Source organism: Garra rufa, chromosome 18 (genome assembly GCF_049309525.1).
Source record: "Garra rufa chromosome 18, GarRuf1.0, whole genome shotgun sequence".
Classification (NCBI taxonomy): domain Eukaryota; kingdom Metazoa; phylum Chordata; class Actinopteri; order Cypriniformes; family Cyprinidae; genus Garra; species Garra rufa.
The window spans coordinates 26613804-26628160 of NC_133378.1; the positions used below are offsets into that span (position 1 = coordinate 26613804).

A 14357-nucleotide genomic window follows, 5' to 3' on the forward strand; every position below is an offset into this window, starting at 1 on the left:
AAGGTTGAAATGTTACGTTTCCACTCGAAAAAATATGCTGTTAAATACACAGCACAGGAAAGAACAACTTATTGAAAGTACCCCCACTTGTTGCAGTACATTATAATGACTTCACAACTGCCTGACTGGAAACGCGAGGAGGCGTGTGCGCTACTGTCCCGGAGCGCGCGCAGGAAGGGAGGGCGATCTTTGTCCGGTCGCAAATACTTAATGGTCCGAGCGCAACGGTTAAAAGCGGGAGCAAACACATGTTGAAGCAGAGTCAGGGCACTCAGACAGTAAAGGAATGAAATTATGTTCGAGCGCGACTACCAGGCCGGACAAACAGAGACGCGTGCTGTGAACCTTCCTGCAGAAAACGCTGTTTCGCGCGGAGCTGTCCAAGGTGGAGTAGGATGATGGGATGAAGCACCTGTTGCTATGCCAATATCTACAAACGAGAACGAGGATGCGATGCTGAAACTTGGCTATATAAATGGATTGACCCGTGTAAGCCATTTAAGAGCTAGATATTATATGCTATGATATTGTATGCGAAACTTGTCAGGTTTAATCACTCACCATGGCTGGATATCGGATACATTGATGTCAAGCTCTAAATAATCAGCTTCATCTGGAAACCATTGCACTTTGGTCAATGATTCACGAGCCTAATCCCCACGAGTGCTCATTTTAATTCAGCACCGTGATATGGACATGGAAAAAGTCAGTTGTGTTAACGAAATGCCACGAGGTGCTGGGAGAGACGCTCGCGTAGCAGGGTTCGCGGCTCGCTGATTCCCTGACACACTTAACGCGCGTCAATGACGTTGGCTCCTCGGTTAAGGCTGGCGAGGCTCGGCCTGCTGACTGCGTGTCTTTATTCATGGCTGGTGGTGGAGGGATGCGGACCGGGTCCAGGGTACGGCACTCGCCATAGGCAACGAAAGCTGACTCCAATGTCTTACAAACAGTACGTGCCCGGTGTTTCTGAGAACAACCTGGGAGCGAGCGGAAGAGCGGAGGGCAGGATAACGCGCAGTTCGGAACGCTTCAATGAACTCGTGTGCAACTATAACACTGACATTGACTTCAAAGACGAGGAGCATACCAAAGCTGACCGGTTCATGACCAAGGTAAAGGAAACCAGTGTCTAACAGAATCAGCTGCGTCCAATTTTGCACATGGGTCACTCCACAGTGCTTTTTGTGTCTTGAATGCGTGTAAACAATGTGCTGCTTAATATTTTTTGGAACCTGTAATTCTTTTTTCTGGATTCTTTGATGAATAAAAAGATTAAAAGAACAGCATTTGTTTAAAATAGAAATCTTTTCCAACAATATAAGTCTTTGCTATCACTTTCTATTAATTTACCACATCCTTGGTGAATAAAAGTATTAATTTCTTAAAAAAAAAAAAAAAGAATAACAATTTACTGACCACAAACTTTTAAATGGTAGTTTATATTGTTACAAAAAGATTAAAGAACCCTGAAAAATAATCACAGGTTCCAACAAAATATTAAGCAGCACAACTGTTTTCAACATTGATAATAAATCAGCATATTAGAATGATTTCTGAAGGATCATGTGACACTGAAGACTGGAGTAATGATGCTAAAAAATCAGCTCTGCATCACAGGAATAAATTTAATTTTAAAACATATTCACATAGAAAACAGTTATTTTACATTAAAATAATATTTCACAATATTACATTTTTTCTGCATTTTTGAGCAAATAAATGCAGCCTTGATGAGCATAAGAAACTTCTTTAAAAAATCATACAGATCCCTAACTTTTGAACAGCAGAGTATGTTTATATCATTAATTTTATATTAACAATATTATTATATAGAAATGTATGAATACATATTAGATTTTTAAAAGGTTATATGTCAACTTTGTTACCATTTATACAATAATCCTTTATTAAAATGATGCATATGTCATTAGGACATCATTCTTTTTTAATTTTCAGAATTTTTATTGACAAGTAAATGCCTAATCTTTTTTATTATTATTTTATTAACTCTATCAGTAGGGTCATGACCATGGTTATGTACGTTATACAGTTACTTGTACAGCTATCAGCTAAATTATCTTTCTCATAAACACTTTGTAGTGTCATAATCTTGAGCACAAAGCTAGTAACGGCTGGTAAAACTGTCAACCTTATTACTGTCAACCCTGTTTAAAGGCTTGTCCTTATCCTTATAAAGGCCAGGAATTTTAGAATTTATATAACTAGCACAAAGCAGTTTATTAACACCCAACGACATTCTTTGTCTCGTGTAGTGTTTAAAATCTAATTTAAAATTAAAATGGAAAAGGCACATTTCGTGGAATGACCCAGATGCATTGGGTGGCCCTTTCAACTCTCTCAGTCATCCATGACATACTTCATGCACAGTTAAACAGTACTTGAAAATAAAGGGGTTTTGTTATTCCTGTAATTCAACTGTTTCATTGTCTTTTTTTTTTTTTGGTTTGTTTAATTGATGCAAACAACTATAAAGTGGTGATACAATGTGAATCTGTCTGGCCAGGCCCTTAACTAGTCCAAGAGGAGATATTTTGACTGTCACGATCTCGTGATGTTGATAGAATGTTTACCCATGTTGCCATGTTCCCTAGGCAATGTAAAAAACGTGACAATAAGACTGTCTGGACTGCCACAGCACCATTTAATCTTTAACCAAGTTCTTCGTTAGTGAGCTATAAAATGATCACTACACCTCTACTTCCTTAGCTCAGGAGTGTGTGCATGTTACTTTGTATAAACATGAACGTAGGTAAGGCAGATAACATTGTGAAGAACACAGAGTACACCGAATATAATTTTTTTAACCTTAGATACACAGAAGCCAAAATATGAGACATTTAGAATATGATTTTGAACATTTTCAGCTGAGTATGTTAATAGACATTGTGTTCTTTGGCATGGCCTAATCCGTTATGGTATCATAGGTCGTTTTGAGATATTACTGATAAGTTTGATATGACTGATGATAGATTGGCATCGAGTTAACTGCGAGGACCCTTATGAAAGTGCTTCAAGTTGGTGTATGTGTACGTATGCATGTGCCCTCTGGTTGCCCAACTCTGAAAGCTATCCTTTGTGCATCTTTTCAAGCCTCTGCGGGGTCGCCTGTGCAGAATTCTCGCCTGTTGAAGTAATGGCACCATCGGAAAAGCCTCTATTGTAGTTTTCACAATGAATCGCCTCTGTCCAACAGCACTGCGAGAAAAATCTCCCTGGTTTGTTTTCTTCCCCTCTTGATTTCTCACTCTTGCTGTCACATTCCCAAGTACACGTCTAAACATTCCATCCATCTGCCCTCTCGCTCAGACTGGTCTTTGCTTTCTTCTCGCTCTAATTGCCTTTTCGACCCTGTCTTGCTCTCTCGCCTTTTCCCATACCCTCTCAATCACGACCCTAGGTCACATAATATTATTTTCACTGACAAATAACACTACTTTTTTCACAGATTCCCCATTACGTGAGGTGTAGAGAGATGTGAGATTTTGAGAATGCAAGGAGGAAGTCTAAATTCTGTGTTACAAAGTCTCAAGGTTGACACTGGGGTCATTCAGAAGACTGTGTGAAAATGTTCCAATCGTGTGAAGAAAAAAAAGGAATTGACCTTGGCTTTACTCTGTGGCCATGCTGAAGTGTCCAAAGAATGCTGGAAATGAGTTAAAGTAGCTTTGTTCTTATTGTTAGATGTTGGGGGGTGGAAATGGCCTTTTGCGGAGCTGAAAACGCTGGAGAAAATTTGCTGATGTCTACCGGCGCCAAATTCTGACAAAGAATTCAAAAAAAGTCATGGTATTTGCTGTCCTTTCAGCTTTAGCACACCTCTGGTTTGAATCATTGGTAAATCTGGGACAGTTGAAGTGAAAATATACTTCCTTAAGAAGTTCTTAACCTGCACTACCTTCTTTATTCTGTGAAACTGTGAAAAGTCAATGGGGTCCAAAGTTGTTTATGGTTTATGTTATAGTCCTTGTCATGTAGTGTCATCTGTTTGATGATTTCATTTGTTCTTTATGCTTCGCAGCGCTGTAAGGACTGCCTCAATAAATTGGCGATTGCAGTAATGAACCAGTGGCCTGGTGTCCGACTGCGAGTGACAGAAGCCTGGGATGAGGATGGCCATCACCCTTCTGGTTCTCTGCATTATGAGGGCCGTGCGGTTGACATCACCACCTCAGACAGGGACACAAAAAAATATGGACTACTTGCACAGTTGGCAGTTGAGGCTGGATTTGACTGGGTGCACTATGAATCTAAGTACCATGTGCACTGCTCTGTCAAAGCCGGTAAGCTTGTAAATCTTTGGTTTTCATTGTTATTCCTCATTTAGATCTTTTCATATAGCTTTTAAAGTGATAGTTCACCCTAAAATGAAACTTCTGTCGTTCATCATTTACCCACCATCATTAAGTTCCAAAATTGTATGAGGGACAAAATAGAAGACATTTAAAAAATTATCCATCCAATTAAAGTCAGTGGGGTCCAAAACAGCATTGGGCACCACTGACTTTCATTGTATGGACAAAAAGTAATGAGGGTGAGTAAATGATGACATAATTTTTATTTTTAGGTGAACTATCTCTTTAAATCTAAAGTTCATGAAACTCTAGATGGCGCAGGCACTTCAGAACCCTTCAGAATTCTTCACCTTCCCCAGCTCCACCTGTATAGATCTGCTACGGGGTGGTTTCATGTATGTTATACAGTTGAGGTCAAAAGTTTACATATGACTTGCAGAATCTGCAAAATGTTAATTATTTGACCAAAATAAAAGGGATCTTACAAATTGCATGTTATTTTTAATGTAATACTGACCAAAATAAGATATTTCACATAAAAGACGTTTACATATAGTCCACAAGAGAAAATAATAGTTGAATTTATAAAAATGACCCTGTTCAAAAGTTTACATACACTTAATTCTTAAAACTGTGTTGTTACCTGATTGATCCACAGCTGTGCTTTTTTTTTTTTTGTTTAGTGATAGTTGTTCATGAGTCCCTTGTTTGTCCTGAACATTTACATTTGATCAGGTCCCACAAATTCTTTGGTTTTTCAGCATTTTTGCATATTTGAACCTTATCCAACAATGACTGTATGCTTAAAAGATCATCTTTTTCCACTGAGGACAACTGAGGGACTATTACAGGACATTACTATGACATGCAACTATTACAGGTTCAAGCGCTCACTGATGCTTCAGAAGGAAACAGAGCATTAAGAGCCAGGGGATGAAAACTTTTGAACAGAATGAAGGCATATATTTTTTTCATTTAGTACTGCCCTTTAGAATCTACAGAAGATACTTACATGTTTCCCAGAAGACAAAATAATTTAAATTTACCCTGATCTTCAAATTCAAAAAGTTTTCACCCCCAGCTCTTAATGCATTGTGTTTCCTTTTGAAGCATCAGTGAGTGTTTGAACTTTCTATAATAGTTGCATTCTGAACAGTGTGAACATATGGATCTCAAAATCATACATTCATGGTTGTAAAGGGTTCAAAATACACAGAAATCCTGAAAAACCAAAGAATTTGTGGGACCTGAAGGGTTTTTCTAAAGAACAGCGGGCAGTTTAACTGTTGAGGACAAACAAGGGACTCATGAACAACTTTCACTAAACAAAAAAACAAACAAAAAAAACAACTGTGGATAATTCAGGTAACAACACAGTATTAAAAATCAAGCATATGTAAACATCTGAACGGGGTCATTTTAATAAATTCAGCTATTATTTTCTCATGTAGACTATATGTAAACATCTTTTATGTAAAATATCTTATTCAAGTCAGTACTAAATAAAAAATAACATGCATTTTGTATGATCGCTCTTATTTTGGTAAAATAATTAACATTTTGCAACTTTTGACTTCAACTGTATATGGAAGTTATTTCATATATATTATATGTGCAGCAGCAATATTTCTTACATGCTCACAGCAGCATGTCAGCAGCAGCAGCAGCGTGGCAGATCTACTCCGCCAAGACCAAACACATTAACATTGGCATGTATATTACCATGCTAAACCCTCCAAGAGCTTGATTTCAAGTTAAAGTTGATAAATCATTCCATCTCTACATTTTTTCCAGATCACTCTGTAGCTGTAGAAAAAGGTGGCTGCTTTTCAGGATCAGGACTTCTGACAATGGCTGATGGCGTGCAAAAACCTATGTCATGTTTGCGGCCTGGCGAACAGGTGCTTTCCTTGTCTGAGTCAGGTGAAATTGTTCTCAGTCGGGTACTTCTCTTTTTACATCTGGATAAAGAGAGCAGAACCACTTTCTTTATTTTTACCACTGAAAATGGAAAACAAATGGCACTTACTCCCAATCACCTCATCTTTGCGGCTCACAATCTCAGACTGCACCACCATGAGTATGAAGCTATGTTTGCCAAAAAAGTCAGGACTGGGGACTATATACTTACTACTGGGGACTACAAAGTACTTCAGCCATCTAAAGTGGTCTCAGTTTCACTGGAAGAGAGGATGGGGGTTTATGCCCCTTTGACAGAACATGGGAACTTGTTTGTGGATGGTGTGCTGGTATCCAACTACGCTTCTGTTGAGGATCACAGACTCGCACACTGGGCATTTTGGCCTTTCCGCATTCTTTTTTTCTTTTTCCAGACAGCAGTGGAAGAGAACTCACAAAGAGTGGCGGTTAAACGTAGTGCCATGATCCCTAATATCTGTTCCACAGATCAGACCTTCCTTACAAATGTGATGCACAATAGTTCTTCCAGCATATGCAAGAAATTCCCAGATGTCATAATGGAAATGGAAAAAGAACACAGTTTTTTGCAGCAAAAGGAGGTTTACTGGTATGCAAGGCTTTTGCACACATTAGGACGGATATTTCTTGACCCTCACAAGTTTTACTGATGGTCAAGACCCTGCAAACGGCAAAATAAATTATAGCTTTTTAAAAACTACTGACCAAAAAGGAAACGCAATACTGTATAATTACTCACCACATATAATGTCCAGTTACAATTACTTCTTACATTTAGAATTTGTAAATGTGTTGCAGTTATGCATATACTGTGTGTAAAATATTAAGTGTAACTTAAAAAATCATACTTTTCAAATATTGAATAATCACCATATGGACAATTATGGGGTTCAAAATGGAAACATGTATTTTTATGTTTGTTTTACAAGAAAATATTTCAAAGAGTAATAAATATTTATTTTTATACTTTTGGATTCATAATATATATATTTCATGTTAAACTGTATGTTCATGTAGTTCTGATTATTTGTTATACCAGACACTGATACAGTTGTTGTAATCTTATTTTTAACTAAAGTATGTTGCAAAATAAACCTGATCTGCTTAGAATTTATTTACAACGAAACACATAGAGATTCATTCTCACTAGACTTGTACCAAGTACAAAATATCAGTCAGTTTCCAGTTTAAAAAAACAATTTCTTTTGACAAATGAACATATTCCATTACACCTTATAGCTGGTAGTTAAAAAGAAATTAGTTATAAGCCAAATATTGTTTTACCACATGCAGTCTAATGACTAACTGTGGTCAATTTCCAATGTCTGAAATTAAACAGCCATGCACTCTAAGAAAAAAAAAGTACAAAAGCTGTCACTAGGGTGGTATCTCGTTAGAAGATCTACATTTGTACCTAAAAGGTCCATATTAGTATCTAAAAGGTACAAAAATGCACCTTTTGAAAAGATAATGCCACAGTGACAGCTTTTGTACCTTTTTGTTCTGAGAGTGTGTGCTAAACAGGGATAAACAGGCTGGCTTTTACTAAGTGCATCACACCCCCTTGTGGACACCAAAGAATACACCACTGTCTAATCTGATGTGTATATGCTTTACAACCATTCTGTTCTGAAACACAGCTTCCTGGAATTAATAATAAATTAACAAGGTAATAAATTATTATTTGTAATGTTTTACATTTGTTTTCTATTATTTATCCTGTTTGAAATATGTGTCAGCATTGATGCAATGTTAACAAAATGTTAAATGGAATTTATGTGCATAATTCTGATTATTGCCTGACAATGTAAAAGATTTAGCATTGTAAAGTAGTAAAAACAATAATGCTTTTGAGACTGTTGGTTTTTGGAAGTGCATGCTTTTCCTCTATTTATTTTTTCCACAGCTGTGAAGGTATAGAAGAGGATTATCTTGGTCATGGAGGGGGCAGATGGACACACACTCCCACTGGAGAGGAGATGTTCTAGCTGGATCAGGCCAATGGCAAAGACTGTAATGTAGGCCCACCCAACAATTACCTTCGGTGCACCAATCAGATTTTCAAAGATAAGCTTAGTCAGGCTCCCTCTGAACCTTTCCTGTTCAAACTAATCCCGGTGAAAGCTGGAAAGAAGTTATTAATCTTGTCAATGGGGTATGATCAGAAAGCACGGAGAAAAAACTGTGCCATCAATTTAGAGATCAATGTCAGTACAATATGAGACTGATAAGGCCTGTAGTGTGCAACTGAATTTTGCAATATCAGAATTTCAGTTTGAATGGACTGTAAAATAAACATGACCTAATGCTTGAGTAATATATTGAAGCGAACATGACTTCATTGTGGCAGATGTTGGTAGTGCTCCAGTGTGTCCATAAATGGCCATTCTTGGTATATGAATTAAACAGTCAGTTTGAATTTGTTGAGTACTGCATGTGACCCAAACTACTACCAGTCAAAAGTTTTTGAACTGTAAGATTTTTAATGTTTTTTTTTTTTTAATTCAGAATTCTCTTCTGCTCACCAAGCCTGCATTTATTTGATCTAAAATACAGCAAAAGAGGTAATACTGTGAAATATTTTTTACTATTTAAAATAACCGCTTTCTATTTGAATACATTTTAAAAAGTAATTTATTCCTGTGATCAAAGCTAAATTTATGCCAGTCTTCAGTGTCACATGATCCTTTAGAAATCATTCTAATATGCTGATTTGCTGCTTAAGAAACATTTTTTATTATTATTGTCAGTTTTTTCAGGATTCTTTAATGAATAGAAAGGTCCAAAGATCAGCATTTATATTAAATAAAAAGCTTTTGTAACATTATATACTTTTTTGGGAAAGAAATCGTAAAAATGATTACTTTATTTAGCAACAATGTTTTAAATTGATCAAAAGTGATGATAAAGACATTTATAATGTTTCAAGAGATTTCTAGTTCAAATAAATAATGTTCTTCTGAACTTTCGATTCATCAAAGAAACCTGAAAAAAATCTAATCAGCTGTTTTTAACATACTACTAATAATGTTTTTTGAGCAGCAAATCAGAATATTAAAATGATTTCTGAAGGATCATGTGACTGGAGTAATGATGCTAAAAATTCAGCTCTGAAATCACAAGAATAAATTACATTTTAAAATATATTAAGACAGAAAACAGTTACTTTAAAAAGTACACATTTTAAATGTTTTTGCTGTACTTTGAATGAAATAAATGCAGGCTTGGTGAGCAGTAGAGGCTTCTTTAAAAAAAAAAAAAAGCTTAAAGGACGTCAAATTTACACTTGCTTGGTTTCCTCCATTAGATAAAGAACAAGTTCGCTTATTCACACATGCACTATAGCACAGAGATTGAAAAAAGATGATAATATTTGAGAAATAGCATGTCACAATACAGTCAACTTCAGAAGGCTCTCTATTTAAAAACTGGCAGCTCATGCATTTGCACTCCGAGATCAATAAAGTCTGTCTCTTTTTAAATCTATACTTATGTAGTCTAAGAATAGACTAATAGTTAACCTTTGATCAGGCAATATTTTGTGGTCTCATTTGAAATGTTTTGTTTAGAATCGATTTTCACTGAGCTAATAGTGTGCTAATTTTGAAACCAAGGATGAACTGGCATCTATTATGGCTAAATGTCTCTGTACTTAGATTTCTGCTGTTAGCTTTGTGGCCGGATAATAAACCGGCCACTTAAAATGGTTACCTTTTAAGGCAATAAATAAACAAGAAGGATACATAAATAGATTATGGAATTGTTTAGTTGTATAGATAGATAATTTAGTATTCAGTGACTGACAGACAGACAGACAGACAGACAGACAGACAGGCAGATAGATAAATAGATAACAACAGCTAGTTTTAGTTCATTACATTATCGCATATCTGTAGCACTGTGAAGGACAGGTGGTTCAACGGTAAATCGGGAGAAACTAACAGAATTAACACCTGTCTAACAAACTTAACCATGACCCAGAGTTTGTAGTGCACCCCTAATTTGTTTGTCCTTTCAAAAAGTAGGGGTCGCAGTTGGACTCAGCATCGGTGTTAAAAACATGTTTTAATCTGCAGCCTGCACTCACACAGTCAGAAAGCTGGTGCAGATTCTTCAAAGTGTTACATGAAGCAAGTTTATCAAACAAGCTTGCTAGATTTCTCCAGATTGGAGATCTGGGTGTGGGTTAGCCAAAGCTACTCAGTCTGGATGAAAGCAGCAAACATGAGAGTCCAGCATGAACTCATTTGATTCATTGGTATCGGCCAGGCAAAATCTTAATATCAGGTAGTTTTGCAAACGTTTGCTCGTCCGACAGCACTTCCCCCATCAACAACAAACTAGTAAACCCTGCCTAGCCAAAGCTAGCTTAATGAAATGAAACGGACCCCAGCGATTATTATCCGGAGGATTGTTCCGATCATGTACGAGGACGTTAGCAGCGCACTATAGGTGAGTGTTAAAAGTAGTCTTTAATTTTTTTAGAAATAAATATACTTGCTGATTAATCACCCTAGCGATACTCGGGCTCCCCTTCTACGTCCATTTAGCGAAGTGAGTGCGAATCTGTCGGCCAAAATGAATGTGCTGCTAGCTTCATAACGTTACGTACCATTGCGCTTCCTAAACTCAAGGTTACAAACACTGGTGTTAGGATTGTGCTGTTGTTGTGTTAGCCGTTTAGGTTCTTTTCCGAAACCTCGTTGTGTTTTTAGTTTAGCGTGATGCGTGAGTGTTTATGTCCTTGGTAAATGGGTAAGCCATATTTTTAGCCAGCACCAGTCCATGAACCATCCGTCATTAAGACCTTATGAACACCAAAACGACTAAAGCTAATGACTTAACGTATTGCTTACTGTCGAATAAATGTTGTTGTGAAATTCCAAGTTTTTTATTTGCTATCCAAGTGATTAAAACTGTATTTGTTGTTGTTGTTGAAAAGAGCAACAGCATTTTGGAGTGTGAAAGTATCCGGCTAGCAAGCTGAGTTAGCAGATGTGAAACTGTGTGATTTGTTTAATTCATTTATTTTCGCAAAAGTTGGCCTTGGAATAAAAATTATATACAGTGTGTTATTATTCTAATAACATGTTTTAAATTTTTTTGCGGTGTTTGCAGTTTTTTTTACCACATAGGGACGCTAGTTACTTCTTGCAGTCTGTTAGCATGCACTGCTTTACAAGCAATGCGTTTGGTACTTTTTCAATGTTTGTCCTTTGTATAAAACATGCTATAACACGAGTTTATATGTGGATTTTGTTTAGTGACTGTGCTGTCTGTAACGTGTGAATGTAGTTGTCTGTTAGCGTGTTGGGACTTAAACCGCTTGGGAAACATGTCAACAAATTAGTGTGAAAGGATTTAGCTTGACAGTTTATTCCAAGTTAAAGGGTCAGGGATTTTCAAGGTGGTGTGGTGAATATAGCATCGGATAGTTCAAACTTCAGAAAGTCAGAAAAGTCAGAAATTCATTTTCCTCAACCAAACAAAAAATCAAGCGCACTAGGGCAAATGGCAGCAATGTCCCATATTTTGTAATTAGCCATGTTACGCAGTTGAAAGTTGAAATGGGGAAGCAGCAATGCGTACAGGATTTGTTATCTCTACACAGTTCCTTATGCGAACACCTTAACTAGACAAATTGATCAAACTGACAAACCAAATGATAGTAGAAACGTTTAAGAGTTAGCTTTCATGGTAAAAACATTAGATTGAGTTTCCTGGATAACACGCTAGCATGATGTAAAGGATAAACCAGAACATCAACACAACGCGAATTTGATGCTTTTGCTTAATTACAATCACAATACATTTTACCTGTCTATAATAAGTTAATTTTGACCCTGGACCACAAAACCAGTCATAAGTAGCACGGGTATATATTTGTAGCAAGAGCCAAAAATACATTGTATGGGTCAAATTGATCGATTTTTCTTTTATGCCAAAAATAATTAGGATGTTAAGTAAAGATAATGTTCCATAAAGCTATTTTGTAAATTTCGTACCGTGAATATATCAAAACTTAGTATTATGCATTGCTAAGAACTTCATTTGAACTTTAAAGGCGATTTTCTCAATATTTAGATTTTGTTTTGCACCCTCAGATTGTAGATTTTCAAATAGTTGTATCTCAGCCAAATATTGTCCTGTCCTAGCAAACCATACATCAATAGAAAGCTTATTTATTCAGTGATTAATAGATTACCTTATGACTGGTTTGTGGTCCATATAGCACATATAATGCTGATTGCTTGATTGTATTTATGTGCCAAAATCCACATTCATACTTAAAGGTCACGCTTAGCCTAAGAAGTATTTTGGATTATAAGTTTAGGCTTTGAATGAGGATGCCCAGCCATAAACAGTCTTTAAAACAGACTGATCTGGAAATCTGAATTTTTTTTATTAACCCACAGTAAAATCCCTTGAAAAATAATAAAAGGCAATTAAACATGTAACTGTAATCAAAATAAGCAAACAAACCAGTACTGGGCAATGATTAATCGCGATGAATTGCATCCAAAATAAAAGTTTTTGTGTACGTAATATGTGTGTGTGTACTATGTATTTATTATGTATATAAAAATACACACAAATGCATATACTTTTAAGAAAAATATGTTATGTTTATACTAAATATATTCATATATATATAAGATAAATTATATGAATATACATGTAAATATTTTTTGTAATATATATAATGTATGTGTGTGTGTTTTATGTACACATAATAAATATAAACAGTACACACGCGTATATATTATGTACACAAAAACATTTATTTTTGAATGCGATTTATCACGATTAATCGTTGCCCAGCACTAAAATAAACACATACCATTTAATTATTTTTAGCTAAAAATGTACAATCTGCTCATTTCATTTGTTGCGATACTGTTTTCATTGTTTTTTTTTCCTTAACATTGGAGGAAACAGGCATATAAATCAGGAAATGTGTGTGCAGGGGTTCTGACAAGAACCGGACATTGTATTTCAGTCTGTTTCATATTTTTTTCTTTTATGCCTAAAATCTTGAGTACATTATGCAATCTTGTAACTGAATTGCATTTCCTGGTGAAGTAAACAACATGAGGTGACATTCATATCTTGCTGATTCAATTCAGATAGACAGATAAATAGATAGATAGTCCGTAATTGAATAAACGTCAGTTTGATTACACAACAAATTTAGTTTCACTGGGATTATCACATACCTCATGGTGTCATTTTGTCAGCATGACCATATTTGAGTTTAAAAACGTGAGCCCGTGCATTCTATCACAGGCGGAACAAAATGACGATGCCCGTGTTGTAGCCCGACCTCCTTGTGTGTGTCACAGGAAGCGCGATACACGGAAGTTGTATTTTCTTTGTGTTTCTCCCTTTAGCGTCGTTTTACATAAAGAAAGTAACACGTTATCTTAGTTATGCACGAAGTTATAGAGTTTTATTGACCGCGGGGTATCACTAAGCAACGGAGCTGTGGATACGTGTCTGTATTTGCCCGGTTTGATGATGGGCGAGCGGGTTATTTTGCAGAGAGTTTGTTAACCCCGGTCAGAAAGCTAGCGTGTTAGCCGCGTCTAGGCACTACTGTAAGCTGAGCAGAACGACGCAGCTGCAGGATCAGACAAATTTTAAAAATCTGCAAACTGTTGTTAATCCACCAGCGTTAACCAAAACGGAGAAAAATGCACCGAACACGCGAATCCACCTCATGGTTAGTATTTAATCAGCTGCTTTGTGTTGTTTTCCTATGTACAGTAATGTTTGCGTAGTTAGGTGTGGAGTAATTTCAACTTTGGTGGATTATGCACATTAATTACGGAGTTGCGGTATGGCTAGACGTTCCTAAACGAAGCTGATCGGATGTTGTGGGTTATCCAGAGAATGGTTAACTAGTGTAACTTTTACATTACCGCCTTTAGGAAGCTTATATAACATGACAGTGGTTCTGTGGCTGTGGATAATTGCAAAACTTGGATTTGTACATGCATACATGCTGCTCTGCATGGTTGGTACAAGCATTTTGACTTTAAATTCTGTAACTGTTCTCTCTGTTTCAGATCTCTGCAATAGAGATCTTCTTCAGGAGTAGGG

At 36.4% G+C, this 14357-nt stretch overlaps 1 protein-coding gene across 1 annotated transcript; it reads left to right on the plus strand.

The window, feature by feature from the left end:
* The first annotated feature begins 240 nt into the window (after positions 1–240).
* Positions 241–7933, plus strand: dhh (desert hedgehog signaling molecule). Its single transcript, XM_073823233.1, has 3 exons — positions 241–1115; positions 4043–4304; positions 6111–7933. Exons 1-3 carry the CDS (start codon positions 804–806, stop codon positions 6902–6904), a joined length of 1368 nt encoding a protein of 455 aa, XP_073679334.1. The 5' UTR covers positions 241–803; the 3' UTR covers positions 6905–7933.
* Positions 7934–14357: the final 6424 nt, after the last annotated feature.

Coding starts and splice junctions, on each gene's coding strand:
- dhh (XM_073823233.1), top strand. CDS start 804: ATGACGTTGGCTCCTCGGTTAAGGCTGGCGAGGCTCGGCCTGCTGACT. Junction 1,116..4,042: donor CTGACCGGTTCATGACCAAG/GTAAAGGAAACC, acceptor TATGCTTCGCAG/CGCTGTAAGGACTGCCTCAA. Junction 4,305..6,110: donor GCACTGCTCTGTCAAAGCCG/GTAAGCTTGTAA, acceptor CATTTTTTCCAG/ATCACTCTGTAGCTGTAGAA.